This window comes from Falco punctatus, assembly GCF_963210335.1.
Source record: "Falco punctatus genome assembly, chromosome: 6".
Classification (NCBI taxonomy): Eukaryota; Metazoa; Chordata; class Aves; order Falconiformes; family Falconidae; genus Falco; species Falco punctatus.
The window spans coordinates 20,549,986-20,568,732 of NC_137585.1; the positions used below are offsets into that span (position 1 = coordinate 20,549,986).

An 18,747-nucleotide genomic window follows, 5' to 3' on the forward strand; every position below is an offset into this window, starting at 1 on the left:
TGGGTAGAAAACAAATCCATAAATCAGGGTTTATATTTCTAGGGTAAGAGCCTAGGGAGGGGAAAATGTGAGAAACGGTAAAGAGAAACGTACTGGTGAGAATATAAAGACATAGAACAAATGAAAGTGTTAGAATTACTAGCGGAGATACCAAGTCTTCAAAACTAATTTATAATGCAGTATTTTCCCAGAAACATGCTGAGTACATACTTCAGACATCCTTGAAACAATTATGATAATGTTCATTTTTATCATCAGTATATTAGAAATCCAATGATGTTAAGATGGTAAATATACTAAAACCATACCTCATTTTTATATTTAATAGTTGAAAACGTCCTTGATCCCATGATACCTGTTTGAAGGGAAAAGCACAGAAAGAAAGAGAAAACTTGATTTCAATAGACAGCTTTTAAAATATGAACAATAACCTGTTGGTATCAAATAAATACACAAAGCATCAACTTCAAATAGATGATTACTCTCTTCTTTTCTCAGCAATTGTACCATTTTTTCAAGCATACAAAAGCAACTACGGAGCTTATCCTTCAAAAACGTGTATCATCCAGTCTCACTTCCTGCAAGATAAAAACACATCAGTTTACCTGCCTCTGAAGAGCTTCTTTGCTGTTTATGTTTACTTAAACCCTCCATGACATCTTGAATTCTCCACAGTTCCTTCTGAATCTGAGCACGCTGTATCCCTGCTGACTCAGTCTGCCAATAGATAAACAGCATATAGAGGCAATACGTTAGCATACACTGGAAGTGGAAAAAAACAGAAAACCTTTTCCTTTCTTTAGACTGCCCTGCCATATCCTTTCCCAATGAAGGAAATTGAATGCAGTAATGACAGGCACTGTCCTTTACTGTAAAAGTGGAACATTCAAATATTGTCAGAAACAAAAAGGATTTTCATAAAACAAATCCCCAAAATTAATTTCATAATGTGTTAGTTAATTTGACAGCAATTTGCTAGTTCAGATTCCACTTAAGAATAGAGCTGTATCTACTGTCTCCAAAGAAAATCCAAGCAAACTTTGCATAGGAGGTCTACGTACAATGAAAGAAAAGGAATTGTCAGTTCCAACCCTAACTTAGGTGGAAATGAACATGGTGTTTGCATACTGGCACATAAACCGTAGGCCTATTTGCATTTGTGGTCATGCATGCTTTGGAGTGCATAACACTAATTTCTCAGCTCTTGGGCTTTCTTGTAATCTCCCTTTCATAGCTGCATAGAAAATTAATCCCTGGAGCAAACAGCCTCTAACGCCTCCCAGCACGGACCACACCTGTCTGCCTGGTCCAGATAACCTCTGTCTGTCGGCGTCTGTCCAATTCCTCCACAGCTTGGCAGAGGTAAGAAGATACACATCAGAACTCTTCACATGCAAGACCCAAAGCAATGCCTAGAATCTTTTTTATTGTAATTTATTTTGATACAATGATTTAATTATATTTTTTAAAATTCAGTACATGGAAGGATCTGTGTGAAGATTTACTATGACTGTTACAGCAATTAAGGGCTGAGAAAACTACCCCTTTTCGGACCCCATCACTGAAACAGAAAGAGGATGCTTCCAGACACTGGAAGCCCAGTGCTGCAGCTTCAAAAAATACCAGGAAAAAACAGACCTCAGAACCTACACATTTTTAATTTCTTTTTATACCTTGTACGTTAATGCACCATATGTCCCCCTTTTTTTCATTTGTGTAGTTTTTAAACAAAATCAGAAAATGAATGACTCAAGTGTACTTTAAGACCTATGCCACCTGAATTTCTCCAAGGCGATCAAGTTGCTCCTGCATGTGGTTCCTTGTTACAGTTACATCATACTCCAATTTATCATATTCTCTCCAAGCTCTTTCCAGTTCCTAAGTATATAAAAAAAGTAAAGAATTACAGATGCACACTCAAGTAAAAAAAAAAAAAAAAAGAAAAGAAAAGAAAAGAAAAGAAAGGTGTATTTATTTTTCTTTATTCAGTGGCATGAAACTTCAGGAAGTAATGCATAAATACATATCAGCAATAAATAAGTATGTATTTTTGAGAATGCAATGTTTAAACAGCTTTTTGATTTTCTAATGATACCGAATGGAATTCAAACAAACAGCACTTTGTCTTTTCACAAACAGAAAAGACAGGCAAGGGTAAAATCTTCAGAATACATCTTTATAGTCGGCAGGCATGTGGGTCTTAAGCCATCCTTCCATAGAAGAAGAAAACCCACAAAAATGGATGCAAATTTGTCTCTTTTATCACATAGAATACATATATGTGAGTACACAGCATGTGCATTTATATATATAATGTATTATATGCAAGACAAATATAAGTCTCCCAACCCAGCCTATAAGGTTACCGGTGAATGCCCCAGTCCTGCTAGTACACCAGTACCTATGTATGTAAAGCACCAGAAGGGAGAAGGTGCAAAAAGAAAATCTTCTTTGAGGTCAGCTCTGCCACCTCACTTTTGAAGCCTTCATCAAGCAATTTACTCAATTTAGCGTAAATTAATAAGTGAATGAGGAAAAGTATATCTTGAAGATTTCCTTTCTCCAAATTCCCTTTTCTTTGCCCAATCAATTCCTTTCGCAACATAATCTAACATTCCGACTAAACCCAGTATTTCAAGGCCTACTTCATAAGCACTGGAATTTGCACAGAAATACCTTTTTGGATACATATATATGTAAGTAGGCAAAAATGATTCTTTGCCTTCTCACTTCAGTATAGAAACCATCACGAAGTGGAAAAGGACAGTACATAAAAAAAAAAAAAAAAGGAATGAAAAGGAATTGCTAAGTTTTTTTTTAAAGTGTGTAGCTGGAAAGATCACTTAAATATAATGGCCCAGTATTAAGAGAGACCATGACAGTATAATCTTTTATACTTTTCATCCTGCAGCTGCTTTTGCTTAAAATAAGTCACCTATCTGATTGAATACCTGAAAGTTTTTGCTTGCTAATACATTGCCATCACATAAAATAGCTTATTTGCATTATTCACTACTTTTGTAATCAATTTTTCATATTTTAAATATGAAAGTTACCACACCAATTAAAGTCAGTATGCACTTATTCCTGTCCAGGAAAAACAAAAAAAAAAAGAAAGAAAGAAACACTACTCAATGAATACAGTGAAAAGATCATTTTCCAGCTGCCTTTGACAAAAAACCAAGCAAGTAAAAGACAACTGAGTTTTATTGGAACATAATGAAAAATAACCAAAGTCAACCCCATTAAAGATATGAACATGAAGATAATCGTTTAACACTTCATTGAGTTTTACTGGCAAGAACATATTACTTACTGCAGTAGCTCGCGATACTTCTCGACAAGTGCTAAGCAGTCCGTTCTGCAAGTCATCTCTCTGTAAGACTACGCTCTGTATGGCTGCGGGATTATCTGCATTCATTTCTATCTCCTGACTTGCTGATAGCAAAGCTTGCTCAAGCGTGTACTATTATAATAAAAAGAATTATTTTTAATGTTCTGCATCATTGCGCTGATTTTAGTGTTATTTCAGTTATCAATGTTCTGATAATAAGCATGTAAAATAACATCCACTTTAGGTAATAAATACAATTGTCCTACTTTCTCCTTGTGCAGCTGTTGAAGCTTCTCCTCCAGTGCTTGTACAACTTTCTCTTGTTCACATAAACGGCTAAGCTTAGCCTAATACATAACAGAAAATTTTTGCAATTAGGATTTCATTTTTAACATCTTCAGTAATCAAAATATAACTTGACCAAATCATTTCACCAATCTATATAAAATATTATTACCACAAAATATGAATTCTAAAACTATTAAGGCAGTCTTGCATTTTTAAATTTACCTTAAGAAACCCTCTTAAGATACTATGAAATAAGTGTTATTATATATTATAACTTCAAACAGCATGGTTCAAAACTTATAATTTATGAATCTAGAGATAAATCTTTACAACTTAAGAAGAAGTATTGAAAACTGCTACAATTTCCGTATTTCTCAGTATAATAAAGAATATTATATACATTCACAGGCTTTCCCATGGTTTATCTCAGGTGGTAGTTTTTAATAGTTAGCTACTAGTACTAAGTAGTACCTTAACTAACTACTACCATGAACTAGTTACTGTCAATGCTCTGCTCTGTTTTAGCTGTGACTGACGCTTGGCTATGACTAACACTGTTCCATTCCAGCTCCAGTTTGAGCAAATAACCGTTCAGGGCACTCTAACCAATTTGAAACAGTTGACTTTTCTATTTGAACAAAGTTTTTGGTTCAGTTTGTGCTGCTCTGATTTTTTAACTCTAAGATAACATTAGAAGAATGCTTTCTTTTTAACTCTTAAAATAATATCCCTTACATCTTTATGTCTACTCTTAGTTGCATTGTGCAAGCATGACTAGACATGCATATGTATGCATATACAGTAGGATGATATGTGTGTATTTTTCACCACCAATTTTACACCAAGTCCCTTTTCTTTACTAACTAGCAACCCAATACTCTCAGTGGTAACTACCCATGCCAAATTGCAGTTTTGGAGCACAGTCCTGTCTCCTGAGAAATTACATCTCATGCTTATAACTGAGCTACAGGTGCAGAGTTTTTCCCTTCTAAAGTAATTAATTCTTTTCTAGAAGCAATTAACTTTTGAACACATATAATACTCAAAATTTAAATTTAATGCTTCCTGCAAGTTAGAAGCTTATTACAAAAAGAGTCTTATGCCCCTCAATTCCACAAAGCAATTTCTGTTGGTAATCACCTATATGAAATGCATTTCAAACCCAAAAGTCAAGGGGAAAATTATTACCAAAATAAAGAGACAAACACCAGCATTTCCAAGGAAGAAGAAATACAAATGACTTACATCAATATCCAGCTCTTCAGTTCTATATTTGTATAGTGTACCCCTACATTCTTCTTGTGTTAACTATAAGGAAGAATAATATTGCCATAAAACAACTTAATTGGACTATGAAAATGAAACTACTGTTCAGCTTAAGAGTTTTAATACAGAAATCAGCTTTTGCTTGACAGTCAGACATACCACACTGAGCAATGTATTTTAGCCAATATATATTAATGAAGATAAGTAAATGGGAGGTCAAGCAGACTGTCAGTAGAAAGTTGCATTAACTTAATAGGCAATGTTTCTAATGCAAACTGGATTTTTAAAGATGCACAACTAAATCAAACATGGATTATGTAGAAAGATGAAGCTACCAGAATACACCTAGACACAGTTACACATCATTATGCAAGTTTTCTTATGTACATTCTAAATACTGGGGCTCATTCCACTTGGAAATAATCACTCTAGGCCCACTAAGGTCATGTGTATTCACAAGGAGCATGTTCTGATGTGAACCTGAAATCAGAACAGAATGACCAAAGTATACAAAATACGTCTAAAATACCTTGTTAGACATATGTCCAATAAGTGCCACCAATACCTTTCTACCGGCTTTTTCAGATGGATTCCCTGCCCTCCAACAGCACTACCAGAAATGCCATAAAAGTAAGCCCCTCTATTTTAGCTTTGGATCTAGGCAAACTTGTCTCTCCATGCCAGTTAGCGTGTAAGGTATCCTCAAACTACTTTCACACAGCTCCCCACATGAAGTGCTTAACTTTTTCAGACTCTGAACTGACCAGTAACAAGATCTAAAAATATTTTACATGAAAAAAGGTAGCTTCCCATTTTAGAATGGACTGTCACAGAGTAACTACTTAATGCCCTATACAGCTAGGATTAGCATAACACTATCAGCCTTAGTGTTCTATTTAATTAAGAACATGTGTGCATTGAGGCCCAACATAGATGCTTTCCTTTCATCTATCTGTCATAATTAGGTCATCATGACTCAATAGTGCAAGAAAGACTATAAAAACACAAGTCCATTTTAAAGGACAATTATAAATACAAGGACTAGGGAAGGGTTAATCAGACAAGCATTCCAAACAAACAATAAATCTTCAACACACTTAAGTGTTTCATTTCAAGACATTATGTCCACATACCTCATGCAAATGCACCTGGTGACAATTTAAAAGTATGTATAGTGTATTAAAACCACATAGGAACTTTCTTTGAAATGGACATTTTATGAAAATGAGTGTTGGAATATGAAAAAAGCCACAGCACTTTTGCACCTCATGAATGTCACAAAAATTAAGATATCCATTTAAACTCCTAATACTGTAGAGTTGTTTTTTAACTGTTGATTTTATCACAATGAGAGAAAAATGAGGAATGGAAATATTTAAAAAAAACCAACTCATAAACATGGCCAAATGTCTTTAACTTAGAGAGAAAATCTAGTTATATTTCACAACATAAAGATTTTACATAACAAAGATTATACCCTATTAGATAAATACAACTTCCCAAGACATGGCTCAGCATTTTATATGGCTTGCCTGGAAAGATATCATGTTACTTTTTCAAGCCAGTATTTTTTTTTTACACATTTTTTTTAAAAAGAGAACTTTTTATTTTTTGCATTTCACCCTTAATTATAGCTGAGTTTAACACAGCTTGCCAATTCAGCATCCTTATCCCTGCCTACCTCCTAAAAGGAACATATTTTATGTATTCAGAGAAGAAAACCACATTTTCAAGGAACACTATACACGTGCTAATTCTTCTTATTAAAATCCTTCCACACTTAAAATTGCTGCCAACTTCTTGCTTTTGTCAGCAGTACTAGTTTCCCACAATAGGCACTGCTGGAGAGCCACTTCATTTCAACTTTTCTACTTCAACATTTTATATGTAGACTGAGCACAAAACCTCTAAAAATAGTATGAAACACTTAATCAGTCTCTGACAAAACAGCAGCTTCTCTTTCCACAGCACATCTATATATCAGCTTAAGGCAAAAAGTGCAGAATGCTATTGCATCCTACTGGAATTATGAGAGGAACAGCAGTAGACAAAATGCAATTAAACATTACAAGAAAGGTTAACAACCTCATAACCCTGGAAAATGCATTATAACAGCTCCAACGATCAAGTTATCAAAATGTATTTTATGTCACGTTCAACAAATGCCTCTCTCACCAAATCATTGCTACAAATACTTTTACCAGGACAGTAATTTCAGATCAAGAGTGCCACCTACTGAACCAACGACATGACTTGCTGATGGCTTCTACGCTTTCCCCCGACATTTGCCTACTCGAATACAAAAAATTCCATCCCTCTTGATGTGATGAAATACACTGCACAGCTCCAAAACATTCAGGAGCAACACCCTCAATACCTACAAACAGAACTTGCCATTCCTGACATGCAAACTACACACACAGAACTTGGCCAAACGTGTATCTTACATGTAAAAAGCTAAAGTGACCTTAATTGAATCTCCATTTTGTGTTAGAAACAATTTGTTTTAACAATTTGTTAGCTACCGTACAGTCCCCATCTCCATTAAACGCCAAGATGAATCACAGATGTGGATAAATCTACCACAATGGACACAATATAAAGTGTCCTTAGAGGAATTTTTTTTTCCAAATAAATGCAGATTAGGCAAATCTCTCTCTTGAGACATAAAGGGTTAAACCTATTTAAGCAGTCAAGATTAAAAACATTCCAGTGACAGTACTATTTCATTACCTTATAAGCTATTTTCAGATTCCACTAGCCATTTTGATTCAACAAATACATGGCAGGCAATTTCACACTCTGAGAGCACACTGAGCACCTCTGCAAAATACTGCACTTAGGAAATTAAAACAGGACAATCTAAGACATATTGTGGGGAGCACGAAGTTAAAGTCAGACTTCCAAGAGGCTTTTTTTGTTTTTTCTTTTTTGAAGTACTTCTTACTATCAGGAAGCAGGGCAAACGGGCATTTACCCCACAGTAAGCAAGATTCTCTTCTAATTGTGCATAACATGACAGATAACATTGCAAATACAAATTGGAAATAAAAGATTTTTAGCTCAAATGCAATCATCCTGTGTTTGTAACACGACCTGAAAAATATTTCTACCTACAAATCTCAAAATCTACCATGCACAACAGTTTAAATGCATGCAGCTGCAACAATAATAATACTATTAATACTAAGATTAATATTATTATTAATAAAAAAAAATAATAGCCATAAACAAGATCTCCCTATCCTTTACAGGAGCAAAAAAACAAGGACTATTTTAATACATTTTAAATATATTAAGAATAATAATCCAAGCAAAGACTTGGTGTTAAGTTGTTGCACTCAGATGTTTTTCCCTTTTATGGAACTCACACACATAAGAGGAACTGAGGATAATTCTACTTTTTAAAATCATCATATACTGCTTTAGAAAAGAAGATTAACTCACCTCACCTAGCATTAGAAAGAAATAATAACATAAACAAGGTAGAAATGGGTGGGTCCAGGCTGTAAAAAGTCTCTATTTTTCTCATCTTTATATATGGAATCATTGTCCTGGCTTATACTTGCAAATTTACAGTACAGTCTGTAGACTGATGTAAGTCAAAGTGATTTAAATAACTGTGAAGATGTAACAAATCACAAAAATGTGTTATAAATTACACATTAGAAATAGTATGTATTTTAGCTATTTTACTAAAGTACAAGTGAACAGGAAGACACCTTAATTTTTAATTAATTACAAGCTTTTCTTGCTTTCCTTTGCTTAACTCTAAATGAGCACAGTCATAAAACTTAACTGGATAAATTGAAGCAAAGAAACATCCTTTCTTTGTACCCACAGGAATAGTTACTGTCATCAGAAACTAGTTTATCATCTTGACAACAAAACGGGTTTCAGTTGCTTACACAGAGGCTTCTCCCAATTGTTTACATAGTTTTAAAACTGCATCGGGAAAGATGACTAGCAAAAAATATATATTCTTTTATTGGAACAAAAAAAAAAAAAAAATTGTACGTTGTTTAAACTTCAAATAGGTTCCCAGAATTTTAAACTGGTTAGTTTTCAATTACAAAAGTTTAGAAGACGATTTAGGTAGGGAAATTTTTAGTGTATTTTTCTCTTTTCCTGGAAACCAGTTGACACAGTATTTCATATCGGAAACTTCATCCATGAAAGCAGAAAGTCTTGCTGTTCTCCAGCTTGTGCAAATCTTCTGCCCAAGCCTGCCAACATGTCACAAAAACTCTGACCTGAAGAAACCACATCCCCAGTGACAAAAGGTTATTCAATCTTCATGACCTGTTGGTTTCATTGTTTCTTTGACAAGAATGTCAAAAAAGGTGCTTATCCAGTGTCAAATCGGAAGCAGCAGGTACGTCTACAAGGTGAAGGCAGTGCTGTGTAGCAATACCTTAGCTGATGGCATGCTTTGCCAAGACAGCACTCTGAAATTTTCTGGTATCTTTAAATAAGTGGGCAGACGAGCCCAGCCACAGCTATACCGCAGGTGTGTCTATAGGAGTATTAGAAGCTGAGCTAGTTTACCCTGACACCTCCAAAGCACCTTTGGTCATGTTTTGGTATGTTGACTTACTGGTCTTACATACGCTATTACAGAAAATTGATTTGCTTTCAAAAAATTGTAACAGCTATGCTTCTTGGGGGTGGGGGGTGGAAAAGAAAACACAATTTCATCTAGGGCTTGAGGGCACCTTACTTCTCCCATTCCTCTCCCAAACAGCTCCTTCAGGTTCCAAGTTAAAGCTCCTAGTTTACACACAGGAGCACAAATTGCACGATCCCGAAATCAAAGTCACAACCCAACCTCCTTTGAAAAGCTGAAATTTTTCTTACAACTTTTCTGGATCACAATCAATCTACTATATGAAGCTGACGTCCAGAAAAAATGAAACACGACATTAAGGCAGACTTTTTTAGAAACAGGGCAAAGCATTAACCACTACCACATTACTGTTTTACACGGCAGAACATCTCCTTTCCTTCAACCTGTGCAACCTTTTTATGTCGTTTCGGTTCACAAGGGCATAATTGCAAGCGTAAGGGAACAGGTCAGATACTCCCTTGTGACTAGCAGCCAGAATTGCACACCTCACCTGCTGCAAAATTATCATAGTCCTTTACAGAAGAACACCATCTTTGTTGCAGTTGAGGCTAGAAACTTCTTAAACATTCCCTGATGTGACAGCAGCTGCTCAATTAAGCACCGGTATCCCTAAGACTGCAGTGCCAACAGATATGTATTGGCCATGCTCATAAGTTAATGCAGGTCTCAACTCACAGACAATATTTCCATTCACATTTCTGATTCTTCTTCCATCTTACCATTTACAACCATCGCTAGATACTCTGTAAGTGTGCACGGTTAAGTCTGCTGTGACTTTATGAACAGACACTGCCTTTTGGATTTACAGTCCCCAGATCAAAGTATTTTTGATCCTTCCTTTCTCCAGTGGCTAAAGGCTTGGTAGGTACAAACAAAAACTTGTAAATCCACTTCCTAGAACAAAACAAAATTGCCAGAAATGACCAGGTAAACGCCACTCACATGCTTTTGTAGTGGTCAAAAGAAAGAAGCACCTTTGAACACTAATTGCAGAGAATCATGCTAAGACAAATGTTGGAAGCTTATTGAAAATTTTATGAATTTACTGGACACCTGCATAAAACATCAACTACTTAAATCATCTAGACAGAAAGAGTAATTCAAAAGTGTACATTTAATACTCAACAACAAAAACGCAGCAAAAGCCATGCTAACGATATTGCAGCATTTTATAAAGCATGGATGACTTGTGGTTTTCCAAAGCAAATAAGAGAAACACCAATGTTATGAATAAATCTGAGGAACAACCAAAACTGTCACTAAGGAAAATTTTCGCAGATGATAAAGCAATTTCATTCACTATCCAAGACCTTACTTGCTGGTACAGTTGCGGTCTTAGCGCCGAGTTCTCAATCATAGTGTGAACCATGGTGATTAAAGGTTCATTCTCTTTCATCTATTTCAAATCAGGAGGAGCATACAGCAAACATCAGTTTACAGCATGGCTAGATTTGAAAGACGACACTGTAAAATATAGCCTCTACTTTAATTTTTTCTAATAATGCAGTAGATTACATTTTATCCCATGCTTTTTACATATTCCATCATTCAGTAATATCAACATCTGAAACCTTTAATATCAAACAAATGTATCAAAACCACATAAATGCTCAAAACCAAAAAGTAATAGTTATTCACCGGTACTCTCCTCTTTTAAGAATAAAAATGTTTCAAATAACCCCAGCTTTGCAAAATATTGAAATGAAAAGTACTATCGGATTATGCAATAGGAACACTCAAACCTTTATCAGAAAACCTTTTAAATTATAGATTTAATAACTCAATGTACATTAAAAATATAAGCATTCCCAGCCTCTGAACACTGAAGTAAGGTTTAGGCTCATGTTCATGTATCAAAAAATGCCTTTATATACTACGCTGATTTATACACTTAGGAACTTTGAATCATTAGTCACCATATTTATCCACCCCCATATATGGGTGTGAAAATATTTCAGAACTAGTCAGACATTTTCTATAATGATAAGCATTTATTGATATGTGTGTAAATGTCAAAACCAGATACTTTGATGATTAAAGTAAAAATTGCATACATTTAGGATTTCAAAAAAGTATGCAGCACAGAAAACAGTATGGTATTTGGGGTTTTAAAAAGGAAACTTTCCTAAAAGTAAGGGAAAAAATTATTAAAACAGATAGTTTTTCTCTCCAAAAGAAACTGAGAAGTCACTTAATGCACAATCCCCCCTGTATTTTCGTTTGAAACTTTAGGAAACCTTAGCAACACTTGTTTCAAGTATGGTCAGACAGGAAGGAAGTGTGTGTATAAATATTTATGATCTTTCACTCTGTCTTTACACATATATATGCACTCACCATGAATTTGCATAGCAAGGCTTTGTTTCACAGATTGAAATGCAACAAAAAGCCTGATTTTTTTATGCCTTTTGGAATGTCTTACTCCTAATTATTTAGGGAAAAACACTAACTTGTACATTTGGAGAAGTATTTTTTTTTCCTCCTCATGGGAAACACGTTTTTCTTGTAGACAGATGACCTTTTTGTTGTTGTTGTTGTTTTATACATACTAAAGTATAATCAGCTGATAAGTTAATCACCCAATAAAGAGTATTGTAACTTAAGAAGGCAAGCTTATGATGCTGCTTGTTTAAGGCAGGAAAAAAACCTCAAACAAGCAACCCTTCCCACTTGCTCCATCATCTACAGTACACATAAACAAAAAACTAGAACTGACACAAGAAGTTGTTCTCCCTTTACATCATTTTTTTTTTTCAGAGAGTGGGTGCACTAGGTGATACCAAAAGATGTCTCAATAGTAAGATCAACAATAAGGTCCAAAGCCAAGCAACCAAACTACAGCCAACTGAAATATTTGTAAATTATGCTCTGAGGCTGAAATATTTTACTGGAAGTACACGGGTTTAGATGCATTTTTATTAGGAGGACTTTAAGAGCTTCAGGCTCTTTGGCTATTTCTTTCTTACAGTATTTCAAAATTTTCCTTTCTGACCGATAACAGGCGATGCTGCAATTAATTTCTGTGGAACTGTTCAAAGATTATTTTCATCCAGATTAGAAAAGAAGCAAAGTGGTGAAGTGGATTTGCTCAGAAGATGTTCTGAAATAACACTTTGTCCCCCACGAGGTCCAACTTCGATTTATAGGACTTTCTCCAATATTTTTACTACCATTAGTGCTTAACTGTGCTTATCTAACACTGTTTGCAAAGGCCAGTTATATTCAGAAAAGCTCCAGCTCCTTAAGCCCTTACGAAACAAAGATGAAAACCCACAGAACTGGTATAGTAATGCCAACCAAAGAGCCTTTGTAGCAGTCAAATATAGCAAGCTTTTTTCCCCCCTTTAGGAAATACTGTTTCTAAAAAAACACTGACTGTTGAGAAGTTAAATTCTTGAGGGAGCACATGTCACAAACCTTCCATTAACTGAAGCTAGCGCACACGCAAGGCAATGTGTACTGAAGAACTAGCAAAGTAAACCAGTTACACGGGACACAACGGCAAGCACCATGCTTTAAAAGGCAAAGAGGATACCTGTTTTGTGTTCTTAAAGCATTATCATGAGGCTAGTCCCACACTGAAGTTGGACACTATTCACATTGAACAAATAGCTCAAGGAAAAAATATTTGCTTGCTCATAACAGAAATAAGCCTTGATTTTCTCTCACTTCAGAAAACAAATAGTATTTGTTTGGTATGGAATTAATATTTTCATAAGCAAATTAAATCATAAGCAAATTAAAGTGTGTACTGCCTGATGCCACACAGCAACACAGCAGTAAAACCAAATAAAATTAATCAGTCTTGGCTTTATCGCTTTCTACTTCCAGTAAATAATTCTTCCTCCCCAGAAGTGATGCTTTATCTTTGTTTTTTTTTTTTTCTTGAGTGATGTAGTATATAAAACCATTTTCCAGTTGTAAAAAATGAAAAAACCACCTCCTGGATATATGATCTATATGAACAACCACATTATTTATGAGTGAGCATCTGAGTGGGTAGTTTGTGTTTTAAACTGTAAAGCCAATCTATCAACAAATCTTCCCTTCCTTCCTTTTCCTATATTTGCTTCCGTGTTTGATAACACCCTACACAGATGACATTTCAGTGTGTGCTGTTCTGGTGGCAGCAATCAGCTGGCAGAGCGGCTCCCCATCGGCAGAGCTCACCTCACTGACGAGATAAGACCGTATATGTTATGGGTGACAAAAGACTGAGCTGAGGTTGGCAGTTTTATCCATTTCCTATCAAGCTTCCTGATGGCAAAAGCAGTGGCAATAGGACCCGACCAAGCTTTTCTTCCATCTTTCCTCTTTCGTTTTCTGTCCAAAGAAAGAAGGAAGCACTTTTCCTCCCTGCCTTCTTTGTACAGCAATGCTGCCTCCAGCATACTCTTTTTTTTCACCCTGCAGAGCCCCTGGTTTTGAGCCTCCCTTCTTCCTCTGGGAAGGAAAAAGGGAAAGAAAAAAAAAAAGCAGCAGAAAGAACAACAGGGTGGCTGGGTCAGCTCCCTCTACCTTTTCCAGATAACCTGAAAAATACAAGTAAAGTAGTATCCTATATGGTGCTAGTATAGGATATAGAATTTTAGGCTGAAATACAAGATATCAAATATAATACAGAATATATGTCAGGTCTATCCAAACCCCCTTGTACTATTCCAGCCTCTCTTAATTTACTACCTTCGGCATCTAAGAAAGAGGGTAGTAAAGAGGAGAAAACAAAAGCAAACCACCAAGACAGTATGTATGTTGGCTGTGGGATCTTCACTCCTTTATTTGACAACTTCTTGTTCAAGTTCTGTTTATTTTTATGCACCCTTTGAAAAGTGAAAGAAACTAAAAATGAAAATACCTACAGAAGTATATGAACTACTTAACACCTACACTATTTACATAAATAGCCATTTCAAAAAACAGGGATAAAAAAGACTAAATTTAATTTAGTAGAGCTTCTACTGTGACAAACCAACTTGGGATATGCTGAAATAAATTATGAAAACACGCATGGAGAGTTTTACATAGATAATTTAAGCTCAGTAGAAAAGAGTTTTTCTGTAAAGAAAAGTTTTACTATCAACATAAAATGCAGAAGTATACCAAAAGACTGGTTTGCTGGAATTCTCTGTATCAACAGACTGATTCAAGTGGCACTTTCTGCCACGGCTTTATTTACAAAGGGACAAAAAGCATGTCTAGCTTTTATTTGAGTTCCTATTTTTTATTACTGTTATTGTAGCTACTGGGTACAAATACATTAAGGAAACTGCTGGCTTGGATTTAGTAATATGCAGTAAGTGATCCCTTAAAATTTGATAATGCATAAGACTGAGATTACATGTGCCTTCATAACATGTCCCACCCTGGCAAACAAGTCATCATTGCCTAGGGTTGCTAGCTACGTCCAAAGAAGTACCTTCAAAAAGGCAGATGAGTCTCTCTCCTACCTCTCTATAAACCTTGAGCCAGCAGAGTAACTCACAACGTAACTCTAAAAATAACAACAAAAAAGGATGCTGGGCAATCATTCTTTTTGGACATAAGTCATCAAAGAAATCATATGGCTGGATATATCTGTGTCAGTCTCTTCAGTCTTTTTTTCCCTATCTCTCTGAACTCCAACAACAACAACAAAAATATAAAAACGTCAAAAAGCATAACAGAAGAATTTCTAAGGACCTCAAAAGGAAACAGCAATATAAAATGAAGTATGATTTAAAAAGGCTATGGGATATTCTTGAGCCTTGATAAGAAAGCCACCTAACCAGTAGACAACTTACTGCAACAGCCCAGAATTTACCCTCCCTACACATAACTTTAGTCTGCCTGAAAATTCACTTGTGCAGCCTCAGTACAAACAGTAATTACTGATTATTGTTATATACAGTACTGAATTCTTTGTGACCAAAGAGGTGAAAGCCGAAGACAATGGGACTGGAGTTCCACCATGTATTCTAGGCAAAGCAGGAGTGGAATTACCTAATTTAAGTACACCAGACATTTAAAATTCAAAGAGGGCAAATGATTATGCAAGCTGGTTACCGATGCAGGTAACAAGGAAGAAAGGCCTCACTCAGACTAAAAGAAACTTTGATTTTATTTTTTTTTCCCAACATAAAGGAAAGCTGATAATGGGCAAAGTAATAAAGATACATAAATGAGATATCACCCTAGAAGCAGTGGTATTCAAAGCAAAAAGACTCTCCGGGGGATTTATTTCATACAGGTAGGTGGCAGTATTATATTAGAACAAGGGAAAAAAGAAAACTGATCCGAAACTGGGACAAGTATTCCAACCTGCTCTTCCATGATTTAGTGATTAAGGTAATACATTTTAGACTTCATAATGATTTCTCACTGTAAGTGCAGTGATTTCTTGCATCTCTGGTAGGGGTAATTATGGCACATTTACAAGAATCAGACCTTTCCCTAAATCAATGTTTATCACATCACATTGCAATTCTAAATGTTATCTGATGCAAACAAAAAAACCTGCCCTCCTTACCACTTCACGTTATACGTAGGCAATTCTCTCCATTTAATTCTGTCTAATATATATATATATTTCATATATATATATATACACACACTCACAAGCTTGGCTCATCAAGCAACAGTCTAGTACACAGTTTTACACTTCACATGTACAGTTATACTTTCTTGGCAATAAATTACATTGTTGAAGACAGAATTACTCCCTTATTCCAAAACATTATAAACTGGAAATATTTGAGTTGGATGAAATATTTTGGCCTAATTTAGCAAGCAGGTTTTCCCTAATGTTTTGGGCCTCCTGCTGCCCTTTAAGACAAGGCAGAAACGTTTAGAAGCACGCTGACAACTAACTGAATTGGTCACAATACACACCTTATTCCTCAAAGATAACAGGAAAATAAAGTCACTGGGTGAACCAAGCACATGTATGTGTGTGTGTTTATGTCTCTACGTGCATGTGTGGTTCTTAACTCATTGAAATCCTATTACAGGAACATGTAGGACATAAAAGCTCCAAGAACACTTTAAGTCTAAGGCTGAAAAATTTAATCAGAAGAAAGAACGTTAGAAAAAGCTTAGCAAATTTTATATTTTTAACTAATGGACTTCTATTTGCTTATATTTCTTCTAAGAACTTACAACTACCTTTTATAAGTGCTAGCAAAAACTTCCCATTTAAAAACCTCACACACAACTTGTACGGAAGCCCCACTTGATCATGCAACAGAGCTATAAAAAGAGGTATGTGGTATCACCGTTCTTCACTGGCTATCAATTATGTTAGTGAAGACAGAATTGCACCCGCATTCAGTAAGTTATCAGAAATCGCGAAGAAGTAAAATATTATTCTTCTATAAGTATTTAAGAAATAACTGAGTAAAAGGAAAGTATTGAGCTATGCTTTTATTTGAAATATTTTTCATGTTTTACCTCCCTTTCATTTCACATCCTGTAGAAACATCTAACTCTTCTTAATCCAGAAAACTAAAATTATCAGAAGTACTAATCTTCTATAAATTGCATGTGTGTCATATGAGCTTGGAAATAAATACAGTACAACTTTGGTTAAAGATGGTAAAACGCCACAGTGTTATTATAAGGAGGAAATGAAGAACAGAAAAATTAATTGGTAAATGGCTATTGTATTCTGATGACGTTTAAATTGAGGGTTATTTTTTCCATTACATGTCAAATCTGTAATCGATTATGATGTTCTGTGCTACTTAAAAAGGTCATGTACTAAATATCTAACTTTATAAAAAGCACTGAAAATCCTTCTCCCCAAATATTTCCAGCTTGATAGAAGCAGGCAAAAAGCATTAAGAAATGTAAACACGCAAGAAAATTGCAAATCCCACCTGATGATCCAAATATATGGCATTCCTTTGAAGGTGATGTGAAAGAATCTCATTCTAGCAGGCAGCAGTCAGGGTGGGGGGTGGTAGAAAGGAAAGGGACAGAAGGTGCAGAATGCATGAAAAGAGCTTTAAGATGTAAACTAGACAATGATCTTTCTGTTTTACGTAGAAATATAATGCCGCTTTTATCTGCCTTTTTTTTGTTTTGTTGAACTCTTAACAAGTACTGATCCCGAAACAGAAACGATGAAAGTTTGCCATGAATCAGACTACAAACTACTACATTACATTTTGGTTTTACATATAAAATACAGTAAGCTGATGTAAATGTCTACTACACAGACAACTATAAACCCTTTGATAAATCTGTGTTTTAAACATGTCCTGATTTTCATACACAGACTACAAATAAGATTCTATCTGATACCAGGCAGTAGAATCAATAAGTTAGTCTCATGGTCACTACTAATTTTGTTTATAATGCCAAAAGGTTAAACCCCTTTAATTTCAAACTTAACAATATATTGAAAATATTCCTATGTAATTTTGACTCCACTAATTTAAAAAAGCTATGAGTGAAACCTCAAAGGGTTAATAGCAGAACATCACATACACAAGAACCAATGTTACTCTATTCTACTCCCACAATAGTCAGAAAATTTTGCACTAACGGTACAACCCGAACTGTGATTAATGAATGACTACAAGTTAGTGAGAATGGTACATGACACACATTGCTTTATAGCTGACCTTTGGGCTGCTGGCCTCAAGTTTTAGTTGCATGAGCTGTGCTAGTGTGTGTTCCCGGATACTACTCAGTTCAGCTTGCTGCCGTCTCAGCTTTATTAGCAGCAGCGTGAGCTCCTCTGGCTGAAGGAGTGCAGTGTGACAAGCCAAAGAGTAGAAAAAAGGTTAATTGGTATCCTAAACAAAACTTAATTAAAATTAGGGTTCTTAGTATCTTTCTTACAAAGACTTTCTAACAGTGATACAACAAAAGATATACCATTTTCCCCAAAATTGTCCACTTTCAAATATATAACAAAGGGTTAACTTTTAACTAGTCAAAGCAATTGATACTGCAAATGCCAAACCAGTGGAACATTCTGTATAAAGGACAAAAATAAGTGAGGATTTTGCAGAAGAAAGTCTGTGCAGCCCTCAAAACTTTTCCTGACATGCGTATCAAATTGATGATATTGACTTAAGTGAAGGGGGAGGTAATTCCAGCCCTTAGGGTGTCATTACCTGTACATGGACAGCCATGTGAGCTTGGTGACAGAATCAAAAAATGCCCTCAAGAATATTTAGTTTCTAAAATAATTATTCAGAAGTTTGCATCAAAATTAAGAGTAAAAATAATTAAAACCCCATGATAA

General features: G+C 35.3%; 1 protein-coding gene across 24 annotated transcripts in view; it reads right to left on the reverse strand.

The window, feature by feature from the left end:
• The window catches only part of PLEKHA5 (pleckstrin homology domain containing A5), a 169,263-nt gene that overhangs the window by 19,514 nt on the left and 131,002 nt on the right, over nucleotides 1-18,747 (reverse strand). For 9 of the 24 annotated variants that reach the window (XM_080391783.1, XM_080391769.1, XM_080391777.1 and 6 more), the window contains 9 exons: nucleotides 18,119-18,238; nucleotides 17,369-17,422; nucleotides 10,831-10,911; nucleotides 4,868-4,930; nucleotides 3,601-3,681; nucleotides 3,317-3,466; nucleotides 1,777-1,878; nucleotides 606-717; nucleotides 309-355 (listed from right to left, as the gene is read on the reverse strand). In XM_080391783.1, coding sequence (XP_080247909.1) covers nucleotides 309-355; nucleotides 606-717; nucleotides 1,777-1,878; nucleotides 3,317-3,466; nucleotides 3,601-3,681; nucleotides 4,868-4,930; nucleotides 10,831-10,911; nucleotides 17,369-17,422; nucleotides 18,119-18,238 — 810 coding nt within the window. The remainder of the gene's footprint in view (nucleotides 1-308; nucleotides 356-605; nucleotides 718-1,776; nucleotides 1,879-3,316; nucleotides 3,467-3,600; nucleotides 3,682-4,867; nucleotides 4,931-10,830; nucleotides 10,912-17,368; nucleotides 17,423-18,118; nucleotides 18,239-18,747) is intronic. The other 15 variants (XM_080391768.1, XM_080391775.1, XM_080391767.1 and 12 more) reach the window with 3 other exon arrangements.